The sequence below is a fragment of the Petromyzon marinus genome, chromosome 49, assembly GCF_048934315.1.
Source record: "Petromyzon marinus isolate PM22_M1 ecotype Great Lakes invasive population chromosome 49, UKy_Petmar_22M1.pri1.0, whole genome shotgun sequence".
Lineage (NCBI taxonomy): Eukaryota > Metazoa > Chordata > Hyperoartia > Petromyzontiformes > Petromyzontidae > Petromyzon > Petromyzon marinus.
The window spans coordinates 4027280-4049990 of NC_133715.1; the positions used below are offsets into that span (position 1 = coordinate 4027280).

The 22711-nt window shown below is 44.6% G+C and overlaps 1 protein-coding gene across 1 annotated transcript in view; it reads left to right on the plus strand.

Moving 5' to 3' along the window:
- TMEM135 (transmembrane protein 135) overlaps positions 1-22711 on the plus strand; it is a 62293-nt gene that overhangs the window by 5945 nt on the left and 33637 nt on the right. The window contains exons 3-6 of the mRNA XM_032972806.2: positions 744-836; positions 3909-3942; positions 15625-15690; positions 16997-17043. Coding sequence (XP_032828697.1) covers positions 744-836; positions 3909-3942; positions 15625-15690; positions 16997-17043 — 240 coding nt within the window. The remainder of the gene's footprint in view (positions 1-743; positions 837-3908; positions 3943-15624; positions 15691-16996; positions 17044-22711) is intronic.

Sequence of the window (22711 nt, forward strand, 5' to 3'; positions counted from 1 at the left end):
CCGCCATTGGAAATGAAATATTAATGCCTGTGATAGCTGTTATTAGTTTTCAGCTTTTCTCATAGAAGCATTACAAGTGCAGACAAACCTTGTGGACATGACCCTTACATAAAAACTGAACCATCGGGTTGAACCACGGTTCTGTCGTCCGCGGCAAGTGGATTTGTGCATTTGTGATTTTGGTTCTGGGCACCCCTTTCATCGACCCCCAGTGACTACCGCGGACAATTATGGTCAAACTTCCCCCATAACTGACACGGGGAGGCTTTCATCCAGCAGTGGATTGACAAAGGAATGCAATTATATGATTGGTCCTGAAAAGCTTAAAACGAGTCGACCAGATGTGTTCCTCTGCATTGGGATGTTTGGCCAATTGCTTTCGAAGCTGGACATACTGATTTGTATATACGGTGAGGAAAAGCGACAAAGCAGAGTTGGATGTGCACATGATAATATGCGTAGCCATCACTGTGCAATACAATTTGTTTTTGATTACCTGAAATGAAGTCACAGGTCACCACTCGTTCTACACGTGTCACTGCCTGAACCACAGTCGCTTGAGCCAAGTTTCAAGTTGTAACACGACTCCTCTCTGTGTCACTGTGATGTATCGTTCCCACTGCTGCGATAACGCGCGGTTTGCAAACCGAGCGATATGCTCCATTGGGACTTAAGAAATTACTGTTTGACTTAAACACCTGAATTAATGCTTTGCATGGTCTGTGCCAACCCTGTTATTACAGAAAGCTTATGGGTGGCTTCAACTCGTGGCTGGGTGGCTTCTGGGCGGCACTGCCAGCCTCCTACATTGCCATCCTCCTGGAAAGAAAAAGCAGGTGATCTTTGGTGCAGGCAGTGTAATTATTGTCTGGACAGTTTACGGTGAACACACAGTATTGAAAGATGAGTCTTTGCGTCATTTAGGACGTGTAAAGTTGAATCACTGAGCAGACACTTGAAATCCCAGGTTCAAATGTTCAGCTTTTACCCGACAGTTCAAATCCTCAGTTTAACGCGTAGGCTTTTGCGATTCAATATTATCCATAAGAGGTTTTTGGGTTAGATCACGTATATATCAATTCTCATTAAACCCACCACCACCCGACACAGCCAATTAGTAAGGTTTGCCACATAAACAATACATGCCCATTCGTTACTAGTTGAACACACCGGTGTGTTGGAGAGTAAACCCACAACATTTACAATTAGAGTACAACGCTTTGCCGGTAATTACAACCAGCATCATCAGACGACAGCAGAACCCAGGCTGTCATCCCTCTGGGGTTGATAAAATGAAACTATAAGCTAAAGCTAAAACGGAGTACTGCTTTGCGGAGAAGTCAGCAGTGGTTGCACTATGGATAGACTTTCCCCCCCCCCACCATCATAGAAATTTTAATTTCAGGCTCAGGGCTGTAGCCAGGTAATGAACGATGCTCTATTAAAAAAAAAATGAGGGATTGTGCGGGCCCGTTACATCATGTTTTGACGCACATACACAGCGTCAATGTAACCTTCGATGCTCATTTAAGCAAGAAAGCCGTTATTTTTTTACCCAACATGAAACAGGGTGCCCTGATATAGAAATACTGACATTGAAGTCCATCAACGTTACCAGCATTCTGCACCGATATTTTCCCAGCAGCATTAGTTCAAGCAGGCAAACTCTGGACCAATTTTGCCTTTCTAAAGTCTCAGCAGCATAGGCTGGGGCAATACGGACCCTTCTCTATGATAATTCTAATTCTCTTTAAATTCTATTATCTCTAATTCACCGCAACATTTCATGATAATATGATTTGTGAAATCTTTAAACCGCTCAGAGTGCAGTTAGATCTTTGAAGGATGACAGGAGATGTGTAGAATGTCACATCTGCAGCTGTTCAACAAACCTTCCAGTTCATTTGTCATTTTTCTAACAACAACTAAACTCAATATTTTTTTTATTTTACCAGGTAAGGTCCACTGCACTATGTAGTTCTTTTTCAGATGCGACCTGGCCACAAATGATAGCTCAACGAAGTGGTTTAGCATGTGGAAATGTATAGCAGCCAGATACTATAAACGCTTGTTTCTAAATGATGAGGGAAAAACCGGAGGACTCGTAGAAAAATCCACGTGACCACGGGGATAACATAAAAAAAACTCCAAATATACAGGTGTCACTGTCATGATCAAACCCACGTCCTCCTGTATACCAGGCGAGGTAGTTAACATCTTGCACCATTTGGCTCTGTGCCATCAGCACAGATGGGATACCATTAGAGAAAAGTGTAAAAAAAAACTATGACAAATGTGTGAGAGCCCATTTGAAACAGAATCTCTCCTTTTACAGGAAGATTTCGGTGGTAAATATAGCATTCAAAACATATAATAGGAAAGGCAAATCCATGAAAAGTGGAAACTGTATCTCCCTTGTGAGCATACAACCCATATTGGAGCATCGATATTGGGAATGCATGTCAGAAGTGGAGTCTTCAGCGATGTGCTCTGGCAATGGGACCCATAGCAACGGCCACGCTGTGAGTCTGTGTGAAGCTAAACCGAGGGCTCTTACAGTCGTTTTATTTATTTCTTACCTTAACGCAGGGCAGGGAAACACTTTAGCCGTGCATGCTGCTTAATTCAGGCCACATGTTGGCTGAACATGTATCACGGTTTTGCTACAAAAGTGCTTGCTCTGGGCTCCCCCGTACAGCCCTACAGGCTTGTATTCTGTTATTGATCATCTGTTAAGGCTGACAATATTAGGTTGTGTGGACAGATTTAACCCAGGTACCTAGGGCATAACTCTAGGTGGCATTGCACAAACTGCTAGTCATGTCATGACTATTCACTCTCTGCTCTTCTGCGATTCAATGAATTGAGGGTTTGGGGTCACAGTTGAAATCGAGACGACATTTGTTTGTCTCGTTTGTAATGATTATTTTTTACTTTTCATCTTGTTTGTATGGTACGTCTCCTTTGGATGTCTAGTTTATGCTGTCAATCTAGTGCAGGCATCGGCAACCTGCGGCTTTTTAAGGGCTGTTTCGTGATGTTATTTATTAAGGTTCACCGTCTCATATTCACGTGCATTGCGGCTCTTGAAATATTGAGGGGTTTTTTGTTTATTCGAAAAAAATTACTCTTCTTGTTTTGTTGGTTGCCGACCCCTGGTCTCGTGTGTATCGTCTCCTGTTTGTTATTTTTTTATCTTTTGCTCCTAGTTTTTTTCTGTAATGTACCATCTTTATCATTCCAGCTGTTGGTGTAAAGGAAATCTATTTTAATCAAATGGAAAGGTGTAATAAGGAATTTATTTTTCTTCTGGACATATACATTAAATACAATAACACAATGAAATGTATTTATTCCTAAAAATACTCACTGCATCTCTGTTTCAGGAGGGTCCCGGAGGGAGGGGGACAATCTTACTATATGTTAATGGCCCGTGTTCTGAAATTTAATTCATGAGTCGCTCTGCCAACAGAGCACAACATATCAGTCCCACAATAGACAAAGATCCCCCTATAGCATTGAAGATAATGTGTACGCAAGTGCTGTTAGCAAGCCCCTACAGAGGCTGGCACGGCACACGAGGGGGTGTGGCCAGGACCTCGCCCAGCCACCTTTGTCTCCCCAGTGCCGATGTTTACACACCGCACCAGGTACTTATTTAAGGCTGAGTAGATCTAAGGGATGCCCAGGACCTGTTCATATATTCGCCGCTGTTATTGTTCATGAGCGGGTTGGGTTCGTAGCGCGTTGCACTAACCACGACACTTCTGCTCCCCAATCAGTCCCACACACGTACACATACACGCACAATACATATTATGCACAGCATCATTGTGGCCTATTTAAAAGCGTCGATATTGTTGATTTGTTTACGAGTGTGTTCATACTTTTTGTGATGATGTTTGCAGGAGAGGCCTGTTGACCATCTACATGGCAAATTTGGTGAGTGATTAATAATGCAATGCACACCAATCAAACTATGGAACAGTGTTTCCTCAAAATAACAAAATAAAACTTTGGGGTTTTTCAGAGAGCTATAAAAATTAAATAAACAACACAAACTGCGCTCCTGAAGTAGAGAAAAAAATGGTTCAGCGAGCGGAGCAATGGTGACTTGCGGTTAGCTGCGGCTCCAAAAGTACAAAAAGTTATCCGAAATTGACCCATAAAAGTCCGAGAACTTTTAACACAAAACTGACAGCCCCTGGTGCAGAGCAATGGTGACCTGCGGTCGGCTGCGGATCCGCGCTGAACAGAAACGCCACGCGCCAGTGCCACCCCTGCTTAGTCTTGCACGCCACAGCATCCCCTAGCAGCGGTGCACTTTGTGCCTTCTGAAAGCTGGCTTGCGATTGAGGGTGGTTTCAGTGGTTTCTTTTTCAACTTGTTTTGTTTGCATCGCTTTTCACGTTCTCATCAGATACTAAAACCGCGATTTATAAAGGGAACATTGCAAGCCGTGGATTGGCTAAATGTGGGCTTCATGTAAATGACGGGGTTTTGTTACGGAAAGTGGGTGTTCGTCGGGGCGAGACCACCCCTGATGTAACCAGTTCTCCTAAAGATCAATAGAGGCGTTGAAGCAATTCGCCACACATCAACCGAAGCTATTTCCTGGCTAACGAACCTGGATATAGACTCCTACGTTGCCATTCATCTAGACATATGCAAGAGCGTGAGGGCACGCTATGCGTGAGCATATGCCGACTTGAGTGCACCTCGTGATGTCTGCATTAATTGGGAGAACACCTTTCAGAGATGACAAAATAAATAATCAGACGGAATGTCTCCTTCACGTAGCCGTCTGTCCACGTACCTCTGTACCGGTTTTGGCATACAGTGTCTCATCAGCAGAGTCAGGCTTGCATTGTTTCAGGAAACCCTGTCTTTTGTTTGTTTGTTTGTCTTGAAATCAGTGACGCTGAAATGATGCACTCCCAGAAGGCCATGCGGCTGATGGGTTGTTCAAGAAATTTACTTTTACGCGGAGAGACGGTTAAATGATAGAGGCGTATTGTTGTTTTGTTCGTATTCTTTTGGGTCTTTCGGTAAAGTCACGTAGAAGAATTTTCTTTTTACAAAAAACTACGACGTTTCGATCGCAACACAAGCAATCGTCATCAGGAGGAAAAAAAATGGAGGGGGAAAGCTGCTGAAGCAGGCTGTTTTAAAGGTTTGAAATGGGTGTGGCCCAAGGGTCATAAACGTAGTGGGCGGGGCTAGTGATGTTAATGTGAGAAATGTGCATGTTAATGTAAGATCGGAGGACGACTTCCACGCCGAGGGCGTGGAGGTGGCTATTGTATTGTGAGAGATTAGCATGTCAATGTAAGATCGCAGAGCCGCCGCCACGTCGAGGACGCGAGCGACGGTGGCTGTGTTAGTGTGAGACATTTAACCTGTTAATGTAAAATCATAGAGTCGAAAATAATAACTACCATCGGAAGGTTGGAATGGAGACATCACAGGCAGTTATGACTTAAACTGGTTAATAACGTCCTTCCAACGATTGCTCAGTTTGTACCCATCTTCTCGGTTGGAATTGTGTCTGTGTCTACATATCTGGATGGCTTCATGAACGAATCTTTGTTGATAGCCAGTGGGTTTGCAAAGTACCTTCGTCTTGGAGAAATCTATTTCGTGTGTGCCCACCGCATTGAAACAATGATCAGCCACGGCCGAGGTATTGGTCCTACCGGGTTTCAGATCTGCCTTATGTTCACGAACACGGTCCGAGACATGGCGCTTAGTTTTCCCAATGTAACTACTGCCGCAGACACAGCTTAGTTTGTAGACACAGGGGTATTGCATGTCAGGGATCACATCCTTCGCAGGGGATCAGATCACGAATTTTATGTATTGTGATAAATTGAACCTGGATCTTGCTCATGATTTTGGAAATCTTTTTGGTGACCCCTGCTATGTATGGCAAGGTGATGGTTTTGATTGGGTCCTCAGATGGTTATTTCTCAGCGGTTGGGGTGATAGCTTTATGGATTATGTAGTCTGAATAGTCATTCATCTTCAGAGCTTGGTGTACGTGTTCCAGTTCACTGGCTAGGTGATGATGGTCAGAAATACATGGAGCTCTATGGTGTAGAGTTTTTATGAGGGAATTATTCTGGGATGGATGGTGGTAAGAGTCAGGTTTTAGGTAGGCATCTGTGTGGGTGGCTTTCCTGTAGACAGTGTCCCATTGAGCCATCTGGTCTCTTTTAGATTAAAACATCCAAGAATGGTTACTTGCCATCCTTTTCCACGTCCATGGTGAATTTGATGGCTGGGTGTATGGAATTGATATGGTTGAGGAATTGGTCTAAAGCAGGCCGGCCATGTGGCCAGATGACAAAAGTGTCATCCACGTAACTCTTCCATAAGGTCGGGCGTATAGTGGCAGTCTGGATGGCGTCAGTCCCAGATTTCTCCATGAAAACGTTGGCTACAACCGGAGATAGGGGGGAGCCCATTGGGGTGCCCTCAGTTTGTTTGTAGAAAGTTCCATTCCAGGTGAAGTATGTTAAGCAGTGTCTCACCAGGGGGGGTACATCAGTATGCAGTTCTTCATGAACCACGTCTTCAATGATTGCGATGGTGTCAGGTGCAGGAACTTTGGTGAATAAGGAAACCACATCAAAACTGACAAGCAGGTCGTCTGGGGACAGGGAAATACCCTTGATTGTCGATACCAGGTGAGTAGAGTTTAGTACCGCAGAGGTGGTTTTTCTAGTAAAGACGATGGGACAAAGGGGTGTATCTTCTTTATGTATCTTTGGAAGGCCATATAATCTTGGTGGCCTGGCCGCAGAAGGTTTCAACGAGAACTGTTTGGTTTGATCAATTAATGCTGTTGAATCAGAAATGATTTTGTTGGTTTTAGTAACGATGCTGTTGGTGGGGTCTCTTCTTATTTTTGTATAGCTCCCATCGTTGAGTAGTTCCTGAATTTTGTTGTTATATTCTATTTTGTCCATGATGACAGTGGCATTGCCCTTGTCGGCTGAGAAGATGACAATGTCATCCCTCTTTTTTAATTGAGATAATTCAAAGCGCTCATCTTTGCTGATGTTGCTAGCTGGCATCTTAGCGTTTTTGAGGGTTGCAGCGATTTCAGATCTTGCTACGTCTACAGCGATGTGACCCAGGCCCTTGAGTGCCACGTCGACATGAGCAATGATATCATTAACTGGTATGTGTCTAGGTGTGACTGCAAAGTTTAGCCCTTTAGCTAAAACGGATTTTAGACCATCAGAAATGGAACTGTTACTGCGATTAATTACGACTTTGTTAACATCTAGCTTTCGGTGTGTGGGTCCGATTTCTTGTTGGAGAGGCGGTTGAATTTAGAACTTGAATTGTCCTTATATTTGGTCGACATTGTGGCAGTGTGATTTGTAGAGTGTTTTGTCTAACTGATCTAGTTCGGTACGCGTAAGTCTGATTTTTTTTCCCCCCCCGAGATAAGAGCTAAGCTAGTTCTAGATAGAATTCGTTTTGCATTAGAAGAAGTTACAGCAGCAGAGGTTAGTGTATTACCTTAGAGTCGTGGCATCTCTTTAGAAAGGTGAGAGACTCGATTAGCTGAGCCTTCTTATCCCGGAGTTTGTTGAAGGATCTCAATGTTATGTGGAATCCCTCCCCGTAGAGGCGGTTAAATTTCGATTTAAAGCTTTCGTGACTGCAGGGATTAATCTTCTTGGAAATAAAATAATAAAAATAAAACATAATAAAATAAAATTCTCACGACGTTTCGGCCACAACACAAGTAGCCTTCTTCAGGTGAAGGAACAGAACTGTCGGGACGACGAAGAAGGCTACTTGTGTTGTGGCCGAAACGTCGTGAGAATTTTATTTTATTATGTTTTATTTTTATTATGTTATTTCCATTCTACGTGACTTTACCGAAAGAACCAAGAAGATGAATCCCTGCAGTCACGAAAGCTTTAAATCGAAATCTTGTCAACATCAAACTTTTTAATGTGTGGATCTGGATTCTTCTTGGAAAGGAGGTTGAACCTGGAAATCAGGTTATCTTTGCATTTAGCTGACATTGAGGCGGCTGAAGAGGCTGTCATGTTATCTACATGTTCCCAATCAGATGTAGACATTTGTTCTGTCAATGTTAAGTGTGATTTCAGGAGAGTCTTGTCTAAATTGTCTAGTTCAAATCGGAGCAAACCTATTCTCTCTGAGATTAGGGCTAGGCCGCCCCTGAACAAGATCCGTTTAGCATTAGGAGAAGTGACAGAAGCAGATGTCAGTGTAAAGGTGATCGGTATTACCTTAGTGTCACGGCATCTCTTCAGAAATGTGGGCGACTCGATCAGATGAGCCTTCTTGTCTCGAAGTTTGTTCAAAGATCTAGTAGTTGTGTGGAAACCCTCCCCATAGAGGCGGTAAAATCTTGACTTAAAGCTTTCATGACTGCAGGAATTCATATTCTTTGGGTCTTTCCGTAAAGTCACGAAGAACAAAATTTTGTTTACATTCTCCACAACATTGAGCTCTTTGTGGGTTTGTGGCGGTTCTCCGCTCCCTGTTGAGTCATCTCTCGTAGTCATTGAATAATGTGGAACTCGTTGGCAGTTATGGTGGGATTTGCAAGTGCTGCATTTGGCAAGTGCGTCTATGAAATAAAAAAACATTTCTGGGTATGCCTACAAATACATAAATTCCATCTGCTTAGCCAGAAAAAGCCTTACTAAGTCTCTAGACTTTTTTCCCGCGACTGTTTTGCCTTTGATATGTTTGGCCAAATTATTTTCATTTTTTTATTGAAGAACATTATGCAAGTATCAATAACACAGAATAAATATAAAACGTTCCAGTTCTTTTTCATTCCCAAGGCTCTTAGTTGAGTGATTCATCAGATCATGAAGTGTCTCCAGTGCTTTTCAGAATATCATAATATTTATACTGGAGGAATCCGACAAGCTATAAAGCTCTTTTCCACAGATGTCCAACAGCAGCGCCATGGTATTGAGAGGAGTGTTCGGCCCAAGCATTAATTATAATAATATTAATGATACCTTTAACCTAGGAAAACCCTCACTGAGTCTTAAATCTTTTTTGCAAGAGGGTCCTGCATTGAGACATTTGGTCAGTTCCCAAAATGAGTGTTTGGCTTCATTTGGGAGTAGGAATCTTGAGATCAGCCATGCATATTATGGGGGGTAAAAAAATGAATGTTTCCACACAGATAGTTTCAAGAATCCATGCTGTACTGCCATCCCCAGACCACTTCGCTCCCCTAAACCCTTCAACACCTGATGTTAACAGGAAATCTCGTATTCACTTACGAGCCAGTATGGCCTCATTGTTCTTCGCTTTTGAGGTTCACCGAGGGTGGTTTGATCACAGGCATAGGGTTAGCTCGAAGCCAGTGCCACTGTGATTTCTTCATTCAATTCCATCGATGGTCCATGGATCAAAGCAGCAATTGGTACCACCTAAGGTAGTACAACTTTAGTCGTGCCGATTCATTTTCATGGCCAATACGAGTGAGTTATTCAGAAACCCACTTGTTTCAGGTGGTTATCACGTAATTCCCTGTATTTTTACACGTAAAGAAGTCGGAACCGATAAAGTTATGCCACCTCAGGTGGTACTGAGGAGTGAAATGTCTTGTCTGGCCTCACGGTACTACTAAAATACCTTAGATTAAACACGGATGCTCAGGTGTAGCTTGTTTGATGGTATCGGCCCGGTCGCTGATGAAAATATGATCGCAACGTGTTGTGAGTTTGCGTTCACAAAAATCTGATATGACCGCCAAGGCACACGCTGTGAACGCCTAGAGTATCTATTTTATAAGCTGACAGGATGGAATGTTACGGTTCTCACTGCAGATACAGAATGTTCTCAGGCTTTTTGATGCTGTACGGTGTGTGTGTGTGTGTGTGGTTTACACCGCGCACTACATTCTGCCCAAGCCGATTCAACTCATAGAATGAACGCAGACAACTCAGTGGTGATTGGTTTCTCGACCTGGCTGAAGCCAAACCTTGGCAAACGGAACCTAAAATGAGTCCTTGCTGTGGTGCACTGAACAACACAAAAGGTAACTGGGCATGCGTGGCAATGGAATATGCGCTTATCTAGATAATCGATCAATCTACTGATTACACTATGTAACACAATTTTTGTTCCTGGGTAGTAATTGCTTATGCCTATAAATTATAGAAAATGGCTGCTATTATTCTCCACAGACTTTGCTTTTGTGACCAGGACAGTAATATTTTGAAATTGACCAATTTTCAATGTGAAAACGGGCGAATTTGTTTCTTTTCGTTCACATAAAGTCAGAAAACAACAACATATGAATCAAAATTAACATGTATTTATACTAAAGTAATACAAAAATGACTACAAAAGATTTAGAAGTGAGTAGTTTTTCGAGATTTACGATTATACTGTAAATCACTTTCACGAATCAGCCCCCAAATGTAGTCTCCCATCATGTTCTCGTTATACTGTCCTTGGTAGCGGCGTTCAAAGTCCAGTATATCCTGGAGGAAGTGCTCGCCTTGCTCCTCCGAGTACGCTCCCATGTTCTCCTTGAATTTATCAAGATGAGCATCAAGGATATGGACTTTGAGGGACATCCTACGTGTCATTACGTGTTTGCCATGAGTGTGCGTGAATTAACACCCATACAAACGAGACGTTCCATCTGAAGCTCATTGTCCAGGTGGAATGTTTTAATCAATACATTAATATTTAATATACCAAGTGGCAAACATTGATTCTCACATTGCGTGCATAGCGAGCTTACCACATCATTATTAATCGATGAATCGATACATCGTTCACGAAAGGGAATTCAGCTTCTTGGTTAAGCCTTCCCATTAGCTGCCGCTGAAAGCAAACTAATGTCTTAGCGGTACATTACAAGTAGCAAGCCGGTGACCTATATCTCCATAGTCGAGATGAAAGTGAGGCGTGCGGGGTGACTGAAGCTTGCAACGTACAGTTTACCATGCTGCCAATTTTTTTTACTTCTTTTAAGGCAATAAATCACTGACTTCTCATCACTACTTGAGATTTAAAGGCTCGGAACGTATCATTTTTTCTATGGAAGCAACACCTGCACCCTAATGGAAAGTTATATAAAAGGCTCAGTGCCGTCATTGCGTACAAATGCATACCTGGCAACCCATATAGTTTACTCATATTCTTCTACAGGGAAATTGAGTTTACAAGTCCATACGGCGTACAGCCGATTAAATACGGGCAAATGCATTTTTTGTCTATTTGTTTGTGTTTCTCCCTTGTGATGGGACTTTGTAGGATGAACGTCGAGATTTATAAGGGGCACGGCGTGACCAGTAAGGTCTGAATTGGTCTGTCATAAGGTAGGGCACTGATAAGGGGTTGACAGGTATGCAAATGCAAGAGCAAGCTTGAGCATCTGCAGCTCTGTTTGGGCTTGTATATACTCGCTGGCTCAGTGACGTTGTACTTGTTAAAGTGTTGAGCCAGCGCAGCTGAGATTTCTGGCTTTGAATCCCCGTTGAGACGCCCGTACTTAATCCAGGTTTTTCTTCAGAGTGGAAACAAGCTTGTGGTATCTGTGGGACCTGTTTTTGCCAATATCAAAATGATGAAATAATGAGTATAGGTATGGCGTTGACTGTTACGTTAGCCGACTCTCTGTGTTGTATTGCATTATATTTATAAGTTTACTAGGTTTGTTTTCTCATTCATTCGTACCTGATGACGATTGCTCGTGTTGCAATCGAAACGTCGTATTCGATTATTTAATTTATTTTCTTTCTACGTGACTTTACCGAAAGAACCAATAAGTAATAAGTATAGGCTTTACCCCCTTTTTGGAAATAACACAGGAGGTGTGAAGATGTTTAAAAACCAAATGGTCACCGATTGCAAGGCGTCACGTCTGCGTTGGCCACACAGTACTTGTGGCAAAACATGCAAATAAACGTGCTCTTATAATATTTGCATTGCATTTGAAACTTATTGGCCAACACCCAGAGACAGCCTTCTTCATGACCTTGTCTCACCGGTGTTAGACGAGAGAACGCCAAATGGCGAACAGTACAAAGATATAACACAAATATCAAAACATTGATAGTTCGGGTTGAGTAGTTGTATCTACGGGACCTTTTTTTTATTTAATCAAACTTATGTTGTTGGCCAGGTCACCAGTGACTGCGTTATCCAAGCATGGAACCGTTTATACTGGTACGAACCTCCTGGTTACAGTGAGGGAAAAACGTATTTAATCCCCTGCTGATTTTGTACATTTGCCCACTGACAAAGAAATGATCAGTCTATAATTTTAATGGTAGGTTTATTTGAACAGTGAGAGACAGAATAACAACAACAACAACAAAATCCATAAAAATGCATGTCAAAAATGTTATAAATTGATTGGCATTTTAATGAGGGAAATAAGTATTGGACCCCTCTGCAAAACATGACTTAGTACTTGGTGGCAAAACCCTTGTTGGCAATCACAGAGGTCAGACGTTTCTTGTAGTTGGCCACCAGGTTTGCACACATCTGAGGAGGGATTTTGTCCAACTCCTCTTTGCAGATTTTCTCCAAGTCATTAAGGTTTCGAGGCTGACGTTTGGCAACTCGAACCATCAGCTCCCTCCACAGATTTTCTATGGGACTGGCTAGGCCACTCCAGGACCTTAATGTGCTTCTTCTTGAGCCACTCCTTTGTTGTCTTGGCCGTGTGTTTTGGGTCTTTGTCATGCTGGAATACCCATCCACGACCCATTTTCAATGCCCTGACTGAGGGAAGGAGGTTCTCACCCAAGATTTGACGGTACATGGCCCCGTCCATCGTCCCTTTGATGCGGTGAAGTTGTCCTGTCCTCTTAGCAGAAAAACACCCCCAAAGCATAATGTTTCCACCTCCATGTTTGACGGTGGGGATGGTGCTCTTGGGGTCATAGGCAGTATTCCTCCTCCTCCAAACACGGCGAGTTGAGTTGATGCCAAAGAGCTCCATTTTGGTCTCATCTGACCACAACACTTTCACCCAGTTGTCCTCTGAATCATTCAGATGTTCATTGGCAAACTTCAGACGGTCATGTATGTGTGCTTTCTTGAGCAGGGGGACCTTGCGGGTGCTGCAGGATTTCAGTCCTTCACGGCGTAGTGTGTTACCAATTGTTTTCTTGGTGACTATGGTCCCAGCTGCCTTAAATTAATTGACAAGATCCTCCCGTGTAGTTCTGGGCTGATTCCTCACCGTTCTCATGATCATTGCAACTCCACGAGGTGAGATCTTGCATGGAGCCCCAGGCCGAGGGAGATTGACAGTTCTTTTGTGTTTCTTCCATTTGCGAATAATCGCACCAACTGTTGTCACCTTCTCACCAAGCTGCTTGGCAATGGTCTTGTAGCCCATTCCAGCCTTGTGTACGTCTACAATCTTGTACCTGACATCCTTGGAGAGCTCTTTGGTCTTGGCCATGGTGGAGAGGTTGGAATCTGGTTGATTGATTGATTGCTTCTGTGGACAGGTGTCTTTTATACATGTAACAAGCTGAGATTAGGAGCACTCCCTTTAAGCGTGTGCTCCTAATCTCAGCTCGTTACCTGTATAAAAGACACCTGGGAGCCAGAAATCTTTCTGATTGAGAGGGGGTGAAATACTTATTTCCCTCATTAAAATACAAAGCAATTTATAAAAATTTTGACATGCGTTTTTCTGGATTTTGTTGTTGTTATTCTGTCTCTCACTGTTCAAATAACCCTACCATTAAAATTATAGACTGATCATTTCTTTGTCAGTGGGCAATCGTACAAAATCAGCAGGGGATCAAATACTTTTTTCCCTCACTTTACACCGGCCCACAGGGGATTATTTTGTCGTCTGTCGTGCATCCAAAAATGGGAGGGGTGGGGCTGGGTGGAGAGGGGAGGGTGGGGAGGGGCCGGTTGGGGAGGGGAGTGTGGGGAGGGGAGTGTGGGGAGGGGCTGGGTGGGGAGGTTGGGGCTGGGTGGAGAGGGGAGGGTGGGGAGGGGCTGGGTGGGGAGGGTGGGGAGGGGCTGGGGGCAGAGGGTGGGGGGTGGGAGGGGTGGGGCTGGGTGGGGAGGGGCTGGTCACCCCGTGGTGCCCTTATAAAACTCAACGTTTAACCTACTCACTCCGGCTTGTGCCCGCCTTCACAGTCGGGCATATTGTGCTGAATGCACCATGTGGTGCCGCCGTTGACCCTGGCCATTGACCGAGCAAGCCAACGTTCCTACCAGCACCCTCCGCAGGAGAATGTGTTTAATGTGATTTGAGGTCACTCCTGCAAATGAGAATCATCCTGGTCTCTTGAGTGGCTGGCTAATAAAGATAAACTTTTAATGTGGCTGTCTAGTTCTTGATGTAGTTTTTGTTGCACAATTATGCCTTGATTATACCCGTGCAACGATTGATCATAAGAATCTAGTTTTTTATTGAAATAAATAAAATCTCGTTCACTGCCGCCATAATAACACCACTTGAAATAGGAGGTTTTTTGTTTCAAAGCTTCAGAAACACACACATACATCTGTTTTTTCATTTTGTACCTTTCAAGGTGTCTTTAAAAATTCATGCCATTCGCGCACCTGTGCTTTGATCAAATGCGCCGGTGTAAATGCTACCTATGTCTCGTTTCTAAGTGTATCTGCATTAAAATTAACATGGCAGATTTAAATGACCGTTTTTTCGAACTAAAGCGTGGTATTTTGATAATAATAATTATCCATATTTAACTTATTTTTTTCTTTTAAAATAGAACATTTTTTTATATTTCGATTATGATGTGCTATCTTTTTTTATTTCGCTTGTCTGTTATTGTTCATTGTTAAGTTATTTCACTGTGACTTGTTGCGTATGTCGGGGAAGTGTTGGTTTTGTTTATGGTTGTAGAAACCCGATATTTTAGAGCCTATTGGCTCACAGGGTAATTCAAAATAAATTGAACTGAAGCTGAACTGAACTGAAGTGAGCTTGACGCGGGATAACGTGACAATTTGGACATCCCGTCACCTTGCCTTATGTCCCGTTGAGGATGAAGAGGAGTAAGTAAGCAGTGACCATCCCCACAGCAGATTGTGATGTACGTCTAGTGACCTGCCCTAACGGTAGACGACCCCCTCTGCTCCCGCGTGGGTGTTTTTGCGGTCGCTCCGTGCAGCCCTCTCCGCTGTGTTTTTTCGTTTGTATTCACACGTTGTTCGGCGACGAAAAATGTAGTTCCTGAGAAATCTCCCCGAAGGTCGAGTGTGAAACGTTGGACATCTTTCCGAACAACACGCCGTCCAAGCCGCAAACACGTTGGAGAGCTGGAAGATAGATGGAATCGATTTATTTTAGCAGGAAGGGCCCAATAAACTGTTAGGCTCCATTTTTGATGCCACATAGTACAGATCTGAGTTACACATCATGGTTCACGTAAGTCGCGATGCAAACAGCGGGTATCGGTACGTGCTTCACACGTCACAGGAATAGGGAACCGGTCGAAAACTTAAAAACAATACACAGCATGACTAAATCATTCCACGAGCAAAGGTAAAAGAAGGGATTTTTTTTATTTTCCCTTTCACAAAGCGAATAGAATCGGTCACGTTTTATTCATGCACAACTGCCCATGATGTCCCTTCTCACAGGCGACCGAGACCATCTTCCGGATGTGCGTGACCCGCGGATACGTGACGCCCGTCAGGCACGGAGAGGTAACGGAGCAACGGCCGGTGACGTTCCCCACCACACGACTCAGGACTCGCAACAGTGGCCTCCTCCTGGCAAACGGCTGAGCCCAGCTCTGCAGACGAGGGCGTTGAGTCCATTTGGTCATTCGCCTTTTGCCGCGGCGGCGAGATGTTATCTCCCTCGCCTGGTATGCGGGAGGTCGTGGGTTTGATCCCGACCCGTTGAGTCCATTTGGTCATTCGCCTTGGCCGCGGTGGTGAGATGTTATCTCCCTCACCTGGTATGGAGGAGGTCGTGGGTTCGATCCCAATCCTGACGCCTGTTTATTTCTAGTTTGCATATTCTCTCCGTGGTCACGTGGATTTTTCTCCGGGTCCCTCTGATTTTCCCCTCCACATTTAGGATCAATATCCATTTAGAGTATTTGGCTGCTATAAATGTTGCACATGATAGGCCACTTCTTTCATCTATCATTTGTGGCCGGGTCATTTCTATAAAAGAGCTAATAGCGTAGTGGGCTTTTTCTGGTATAATAAAAATATAAACATAGTACTGTCGGCATCTATATTGGTAACATGCGTTTGTAACAACATGCAACATTGTCTTGAAGTCTTGAGTGATTTTGATCATTAAAAATTGGTACAGTTTTTCATGATGACTAATGTGGTTAGCATTAACTAGAGTCATACATTTTAACAACAATGTGACCTTGATAGTGCTGTACAAACACCCGGGCCTTACAAACACGATACAGTTTTTGTCATTGAAACATTATCCACGGGTACATGTCTACAGTATTCACAGTACTGTGAATTTTGATGTTTGGCGCCACTTACGGTCGTTATACGCGGGGTCGCCGATGGAAAGCGATCGTTGTGTGGAGGCAGCAATCCACACGGGAGAATGAATTCGTTACAACCGAGGGATCACGGTTCGTAATAATGGCTGAATACCGTATCATTGATATTCATTAGGCAATATTCATCACCATCCTCATCGTGGAACTTCGTTTGCACCATACGTAGCCAACCGCGCTAATCGGCGGTGCGGGGGAAAAACAAACTAAAAAAAAAATCAGTTTCTGAAGAAATTAGTTCTCCATGTCAATCCACTGCTGTACCGAGGCCTCCCCAAACCGATGACATTTTTCACGATCCTGTGATGTAACAACCCGCCTACCAACACCTGCAGTATTATTAATCTGCCGTGCTACTGCGCATCACGTATGGATTTCACGCTCGCCTTGTGTTATGACTGCACACACTTGCATGCAGGCCACGTTCACAGTGACACTTCCCAATGCAATTGCTGTTCATTGTTTGCTCACAGGTTCTGCTGTTTTGTATCACGGCATCCCTCTACATGTACCTGTTCAGGTGGGTTCACACACACACGCACACACTCGTGCTCTGTTGACCGTTCTTTTCAGGATTCTGCGTAGAATGCATAAGGCTTCTGACACGAGTACCTACGGCCAAATAACCCTTGAATGCGTTGGATGCCATGGCATCTCGGCGCTAAGCAGGGTTCAGCTGGGATATTACTCAGATGGGCGACTTGCTCGGGCTGTGAGGTGGCCACGAGATAGCGGTGGGTATGAGAACCGTGACCGTTGAGTGCTATACCCCCTCGTACACGTCGGGTTTCTCCAGGCTCTCCATGCGTTTCCGCCCATCTGACAACGCTCGTTCGTGAATTTGGTCCAAATGACAAAGAGCCGCGAGACAGTGAGGCCTTACCGGGGTTTCTGGCTTCTCTGGCAGCTGCTGGCCGTGTAATGACACTGAGTCAACATTGCTTAGATCCTGGCATGGAATCGAGGTTTTGGTGAAAATTGATTATTACTGGTTCATCGTGTGATGTGGTCCGTTTCACAATGACGGCAGATGGACATAAATTTCAGTTTTTTCCTTTATCTCAGCCTAGCCGTCCTTTGAGAGAGGTGATATTTTGTAACTTTGCAGCTGAGGTTTTGTTGTTGTGAAATAAGTAATGCCTACAGTTTGAGAACAATAATTATTCTGAAGTGGGTGATGCTTATTTATTTAGTTATTTTTCTGCCGAGATTGATAGTTCTCGTAATTCCTGAGCTACTTGCACGCACAGAAAGTGTCGTTCGTGTGCTGTTAGCGAAATGCCCGCCAGAAATAAAACCGGTAAAGGTCATAAATCCACGCCCGTCTTCTGCATATGTAGAGAGACACGTGCACACACACGCAAGACAAAGACCACCTGTATAGGCTTTTAATAGACTTTAGGGGCAAGTGCTGTTTGCGTGCGACTATGAAGGCCGGTACCGCACACGAGGGGGTGGGTGACCAGCACCACACCTGGCCGCCTTTGTCTCCCCTATTGGTGATGTTTGCTCCACATTGCAACGCGCGCCGTGGGATTTGTAGTGCGGTGCGCTAACCGCTATGCACGCGCGCACGCACAATGCGCCGACTCTTCCTGTTTGTATTGGAGGGAAAAGCTCGCTCGTGATTGTGAGAAAAAAAAAACGATTTACCACTCGCTTTTGAAGTCGTCAAAAGAACCCTGTCGGGTTTGTGGCCTCCGAGGGTAATCACCTCTGGGGCCCGACTTAGATTTCAAGCCTGGCTTGACCACGCCGTTTGTGCCACAAGTGTTTGGATTAAGTTTCCTCTGTTGTGGAAACCGCCCCCCCCTTCCCCCCGCCCCGCCGCGTACCCACCGATAAAATGAAACAACAAAGGCTACTTGGATTTTCTTTTTTTACGTAGCATTCATTCTCGACGTGTATTTGAAATGGAAGCCATTATTGAGGAAAGCCTTAATTATTCTCAGAGTTTTCTTTGAGGACGGCCCAGGCGAGCGTTAATAGGCCCCAGTGCCTGTTCAAGGGAAGACATGAAACGCAAACAAATAGCTCTTGTAGACGCGGACCCCTGTGCACTCCTCCGCCGCTTCCAGCGCTACAGACCACTTCATCCCTGAGTGCCCCCACAGCCTTCCAGGTGTCTCCTGCGCAACGCTCTCCCGGTTCCGCTCTTACCTCTCAAGCCGCTGCTGCTATGTATCCACACAAGGACCGTCCCCCTTCCCAGAAACCCATGTGCTTACATCCTTCGCTAACCCCCTCCCCTGCTCTCCCCAATATACAGTGAGGGAAAAAAGTATTTGATCCCCTGCTGATTTTGTACGTTTGCCCACTGACAAAGAAATGATCAGTCTATAATTTTAATGGTAGGTTTATTTGAACAGTTAAAGACAGAATAACAAAAAAATCCAGAAAAACGCATGTCAAAAATGTTATAAATTGATTTGCATTTTAATTAGGGAAATAAGTATTTTACCCCCTCTCAATCAGAAAGATTTCTGCCTCCCAGGTGTCTTTTATACAGGTAACGATCTGAGATTAGGAGCACAGTCTTAAAGGGAGTGCTCCTAATCTCAGCTTGTTACCTGTATTAAAGACACCTGTCCACAGAAGCAATCAATCAATCAGATTCCAAACTCTCCACCATGGCCAAGACCAAAGAGCTCTCCAAGGATGTCAGCGACAAGATTGTAGACCTACACAAGGCTGGAATGGGCTACAAGATCATTGCCAAGCAGCTTGGTGAGAAGGTGACAACAGTTGGTGCGATTATTCGCAAATGGAAGAAACACAAAAGAACTGTCAATCTCCCTCGGCCTGGGGCTCCATGCAAGATCTCACCTCGTGGAGTTGCAATTATCATGAGAACGGTGAGGAATCAGCCCAGAACTACACGGGAGGATCTTGTCAATCATCTCAAGGCAGCTGGGACCATAGTCACCAAGAAAACAATTGGTAACACACTACGCCGTGAAGGACTGAAATCCTGCAGCGCCCGCAAGGTCCCCCTGCTCAAGAAAGCACATATACATGCCCGTCTGAAGTTTGCCAATGAACATCTGAATGATTCAGAGGACAACTGGGTGAAAGTGTTGTGGTCAGATGAGACCAAAATGGAGCTCTTTGGCATCAACTCAACTCGCCGTGTTTGAAGGAGGAGGAATGCTGCCTATGACCCCAAGAACACCATCCCCACCGTCAAACATGGAGGTGGAAACATGCTTTGGGGGTGTTTTTCTGCTAAGGGGACAGGACAACTTCACCGCACCATGTACCGTCAAATCTTGGGTGAGAACCTCCTTCCCTCAGCCAGGGCATTGAAAATGGGTCGTGGATAGGTATTCTAGCATGACAATGACCCAAAGCACATGGCCAAGGCAACTAAGGAGTGGCTCAAGAAGAAGCACATTAAGGTCCTGGAGTGGCCTGGCCAGTCCCCATACCTTAATCCCATAGAAAATCTGTGGAGGGAGCTGAAGGTTCGAGTTGCCAAACATCAGCCTCAACCTTAATGACTTGGAGAAGATTTGCAAAGAGGAGTGGGACAAAATCCCTCCTGAGTTGTGTGCAAACCTGGTGGCCAACTACAAGAAACGTCTGACCTCTGTGATTGCCAACAAGGGTTTTGCCACCAAGTACTAAGTCATGTTTTGCAGAGGGGTCAAATACATTTATCCCCCATTAAAATGCAAATCAATTTATAAAATTTTTGACATGCGTTTTTCTGGATGTTTTGTTGTTATTCTGTCTCTCACTGTTCAAATAAACCTACCATTAAAATTATCGACTGATCATTTATTTGTCAGTGGGCAAACGTACAAAATCAGCAGGGGATCAAATACTTTTTTCCCTCACTGTAGAGGAGGTTGTGGGCTTGATCCCAACCCTGTCGCCTACATATTTGGAGTTTACATGTTCTCCCCCTGGTTGTGTGGATTTTTCTCTGGGTTTTCCCCTCGACATTTAGAAGCATGCATTTAGACAAGCTACTTTTGAAAAAGAGCTATATAGCTCATTGGGCCTTACCTGGTAAAGTAAAAATCTTTGGTTTTGATTTACGCATGTCTGCGGGTTTCTGTGTTCGTTGTTGAAAATCACCACGTGAATGTACATCGCGTCTAAATGCACCTCCATCTCTAAAATGATGCGCAGAAATGGCGACTGCGGGAGTTGCGCGATCTAGCAGAGAGAAGGAAGCGATGGCGAGGTGTGGTGACGTTAACAGCATTGGCGTTGCCTTCTGACACACGCCCGATTTATTGCATCTTGCTTTAAAATTGTATAGCCCTCTGTTAATCCAATGCTGGATGAATGCATCCCCGTGCCATTGTTGGTCATGGGCGTTGTTTGACCGTACTTCTGCATGCTGGTTGAGAGTGGGTTGGTGAATATTCGCCATAGCAGGGAAACTAACTTGGGTCACCGGGTTCTCAACACTTTGCAAATCCCCTCCGTGCCTCCGCTGACACCCGTGATTTTAAATTGCCGTACTGTGATGGTCAGCACACTCCACTCGCAATCCAGAGCTCGCGTGTTCCATTCGATCTCTAGGGGCACCAGTTGAAGCAACGGTGCAAGTTTTATCAAATCTCTACCCACACCTCCTCACCCAGCAGCTATGAATGGGTACACCACAGGCAATCGGTTGGTTGCACGTGCGCGCGGTGAGGAAAAGTGAACGTACACACACCTCTTCCAAGACGTCTCTGTCAATGTGGAAGAGTAGGCCAAATACCTTCTAGAGTTCGATCTAGGGGCGGGGGGGGGAGAGGCCCCTTCCACCAACAGTGGTGTGTGATGGCCAATCGCAGGGCTGCGCCACACTTTGACAGAAAAAAAAAACGAGGAAAAGGGTAGGAGGACTGCCCTTAAGTTGGACATGCTCATGACTCAGAGCTGCTCGTCAGCAGTCTATCACGGGCTGGTGGGAAGAGAGAGACAGAGCTTACCCCTAGCTGGGCCGTACAGCTTGTCTCCCAGTGTCGTTCTCATATCTACACGCACATTGCTCTTTCGTCTCATTGGAACATGAGAATTAAGTGTTAACTTCCTGTAAAATGGGCATAAAATTCCACTGATGTAACTGTGAAGGTTTTTTGGCCTTCCATCGTAATTTTTTTTTTTGGGGGGGGGGGGGATAGATATCTTTTCCCACCACATTCCGCTGTCAGAAGACATCTGTGAAAATAATTCCCCATTGTTTCGCCTGTGTTTTGCATTAAGGCTGCGTACGATATAAAGCCCACTCATCTAACCCGTGTAACCGAAAGCGTGGCTGGCCGTGTTTACAGTAGGGGGGGGGGGGGGGGCGATGATTACTGTGTACATTACAATTGAGCAATTTGCTCGTGATTTTTTTCTTTCAAATTTAGACGATTAGACCATGACGCTGTCACGCAGTGGGCTGCTCTTGCGAATTATGTCACGGGGATCATTAAAGTCCACTGTGAAGAAAGCAGACGGCACGTATTTTTACGTTTAACACACCTGCGGTATTAATCAGGGCGTCCGCTGGATTCGAACCGTGAACCTCTGCAACAGTGTGCGTTTAGCTTCTTTCGCACCGTACCCAGCTAATCGGAGGTGCGGGGGAAGGACAACAAACTCAACGCAAAGAGCATTTATAAAGAAATTAGTTTTCAGTGTCAATCCACTGCTTTACAGAGGCCTTCGCAGGCCGCTGCCATCTTTCACAATCCTGCGATGTAAGAACAAGTGGCGAATGCGCCACTGCTAGGCCCTGTCGCGTCCCTGGTGAGGAGTCGCTCACTGTTGGGCTGGCATCACTGAGATCCTGGAGATCCTGGGTCCGCATTTAGGTTTTGCCAAAATGCTCAAACTGGATTCTCAAGCGTGTAGTGAAGTGATGGTCTCGGCCCAGCCTTCACACACACAAAAAATAATTACAATTGGCTTTCGCTTAACTTGGCAAAAACATTCCAGCCCTGATAATTATATGATTCTGCGACGTCACATTTTGCGGGCCGTCCACTGGCAGCCCACAGGACTCTTACCGTTCAGTGAGCGTTTCAAATGGATACGTGGTCTCATGACATGATACCTATCGACAACAGCACCATTGGAATAAAAATGAGCAAAAAAAACATCTTGAAATCCCCAAAATTGCGGCTTTTCTTCCTGCATATGCAGCCAGATTTTTTTTTTAATTCGAGAAACACTTCTTTACTACAAATACATCCCTG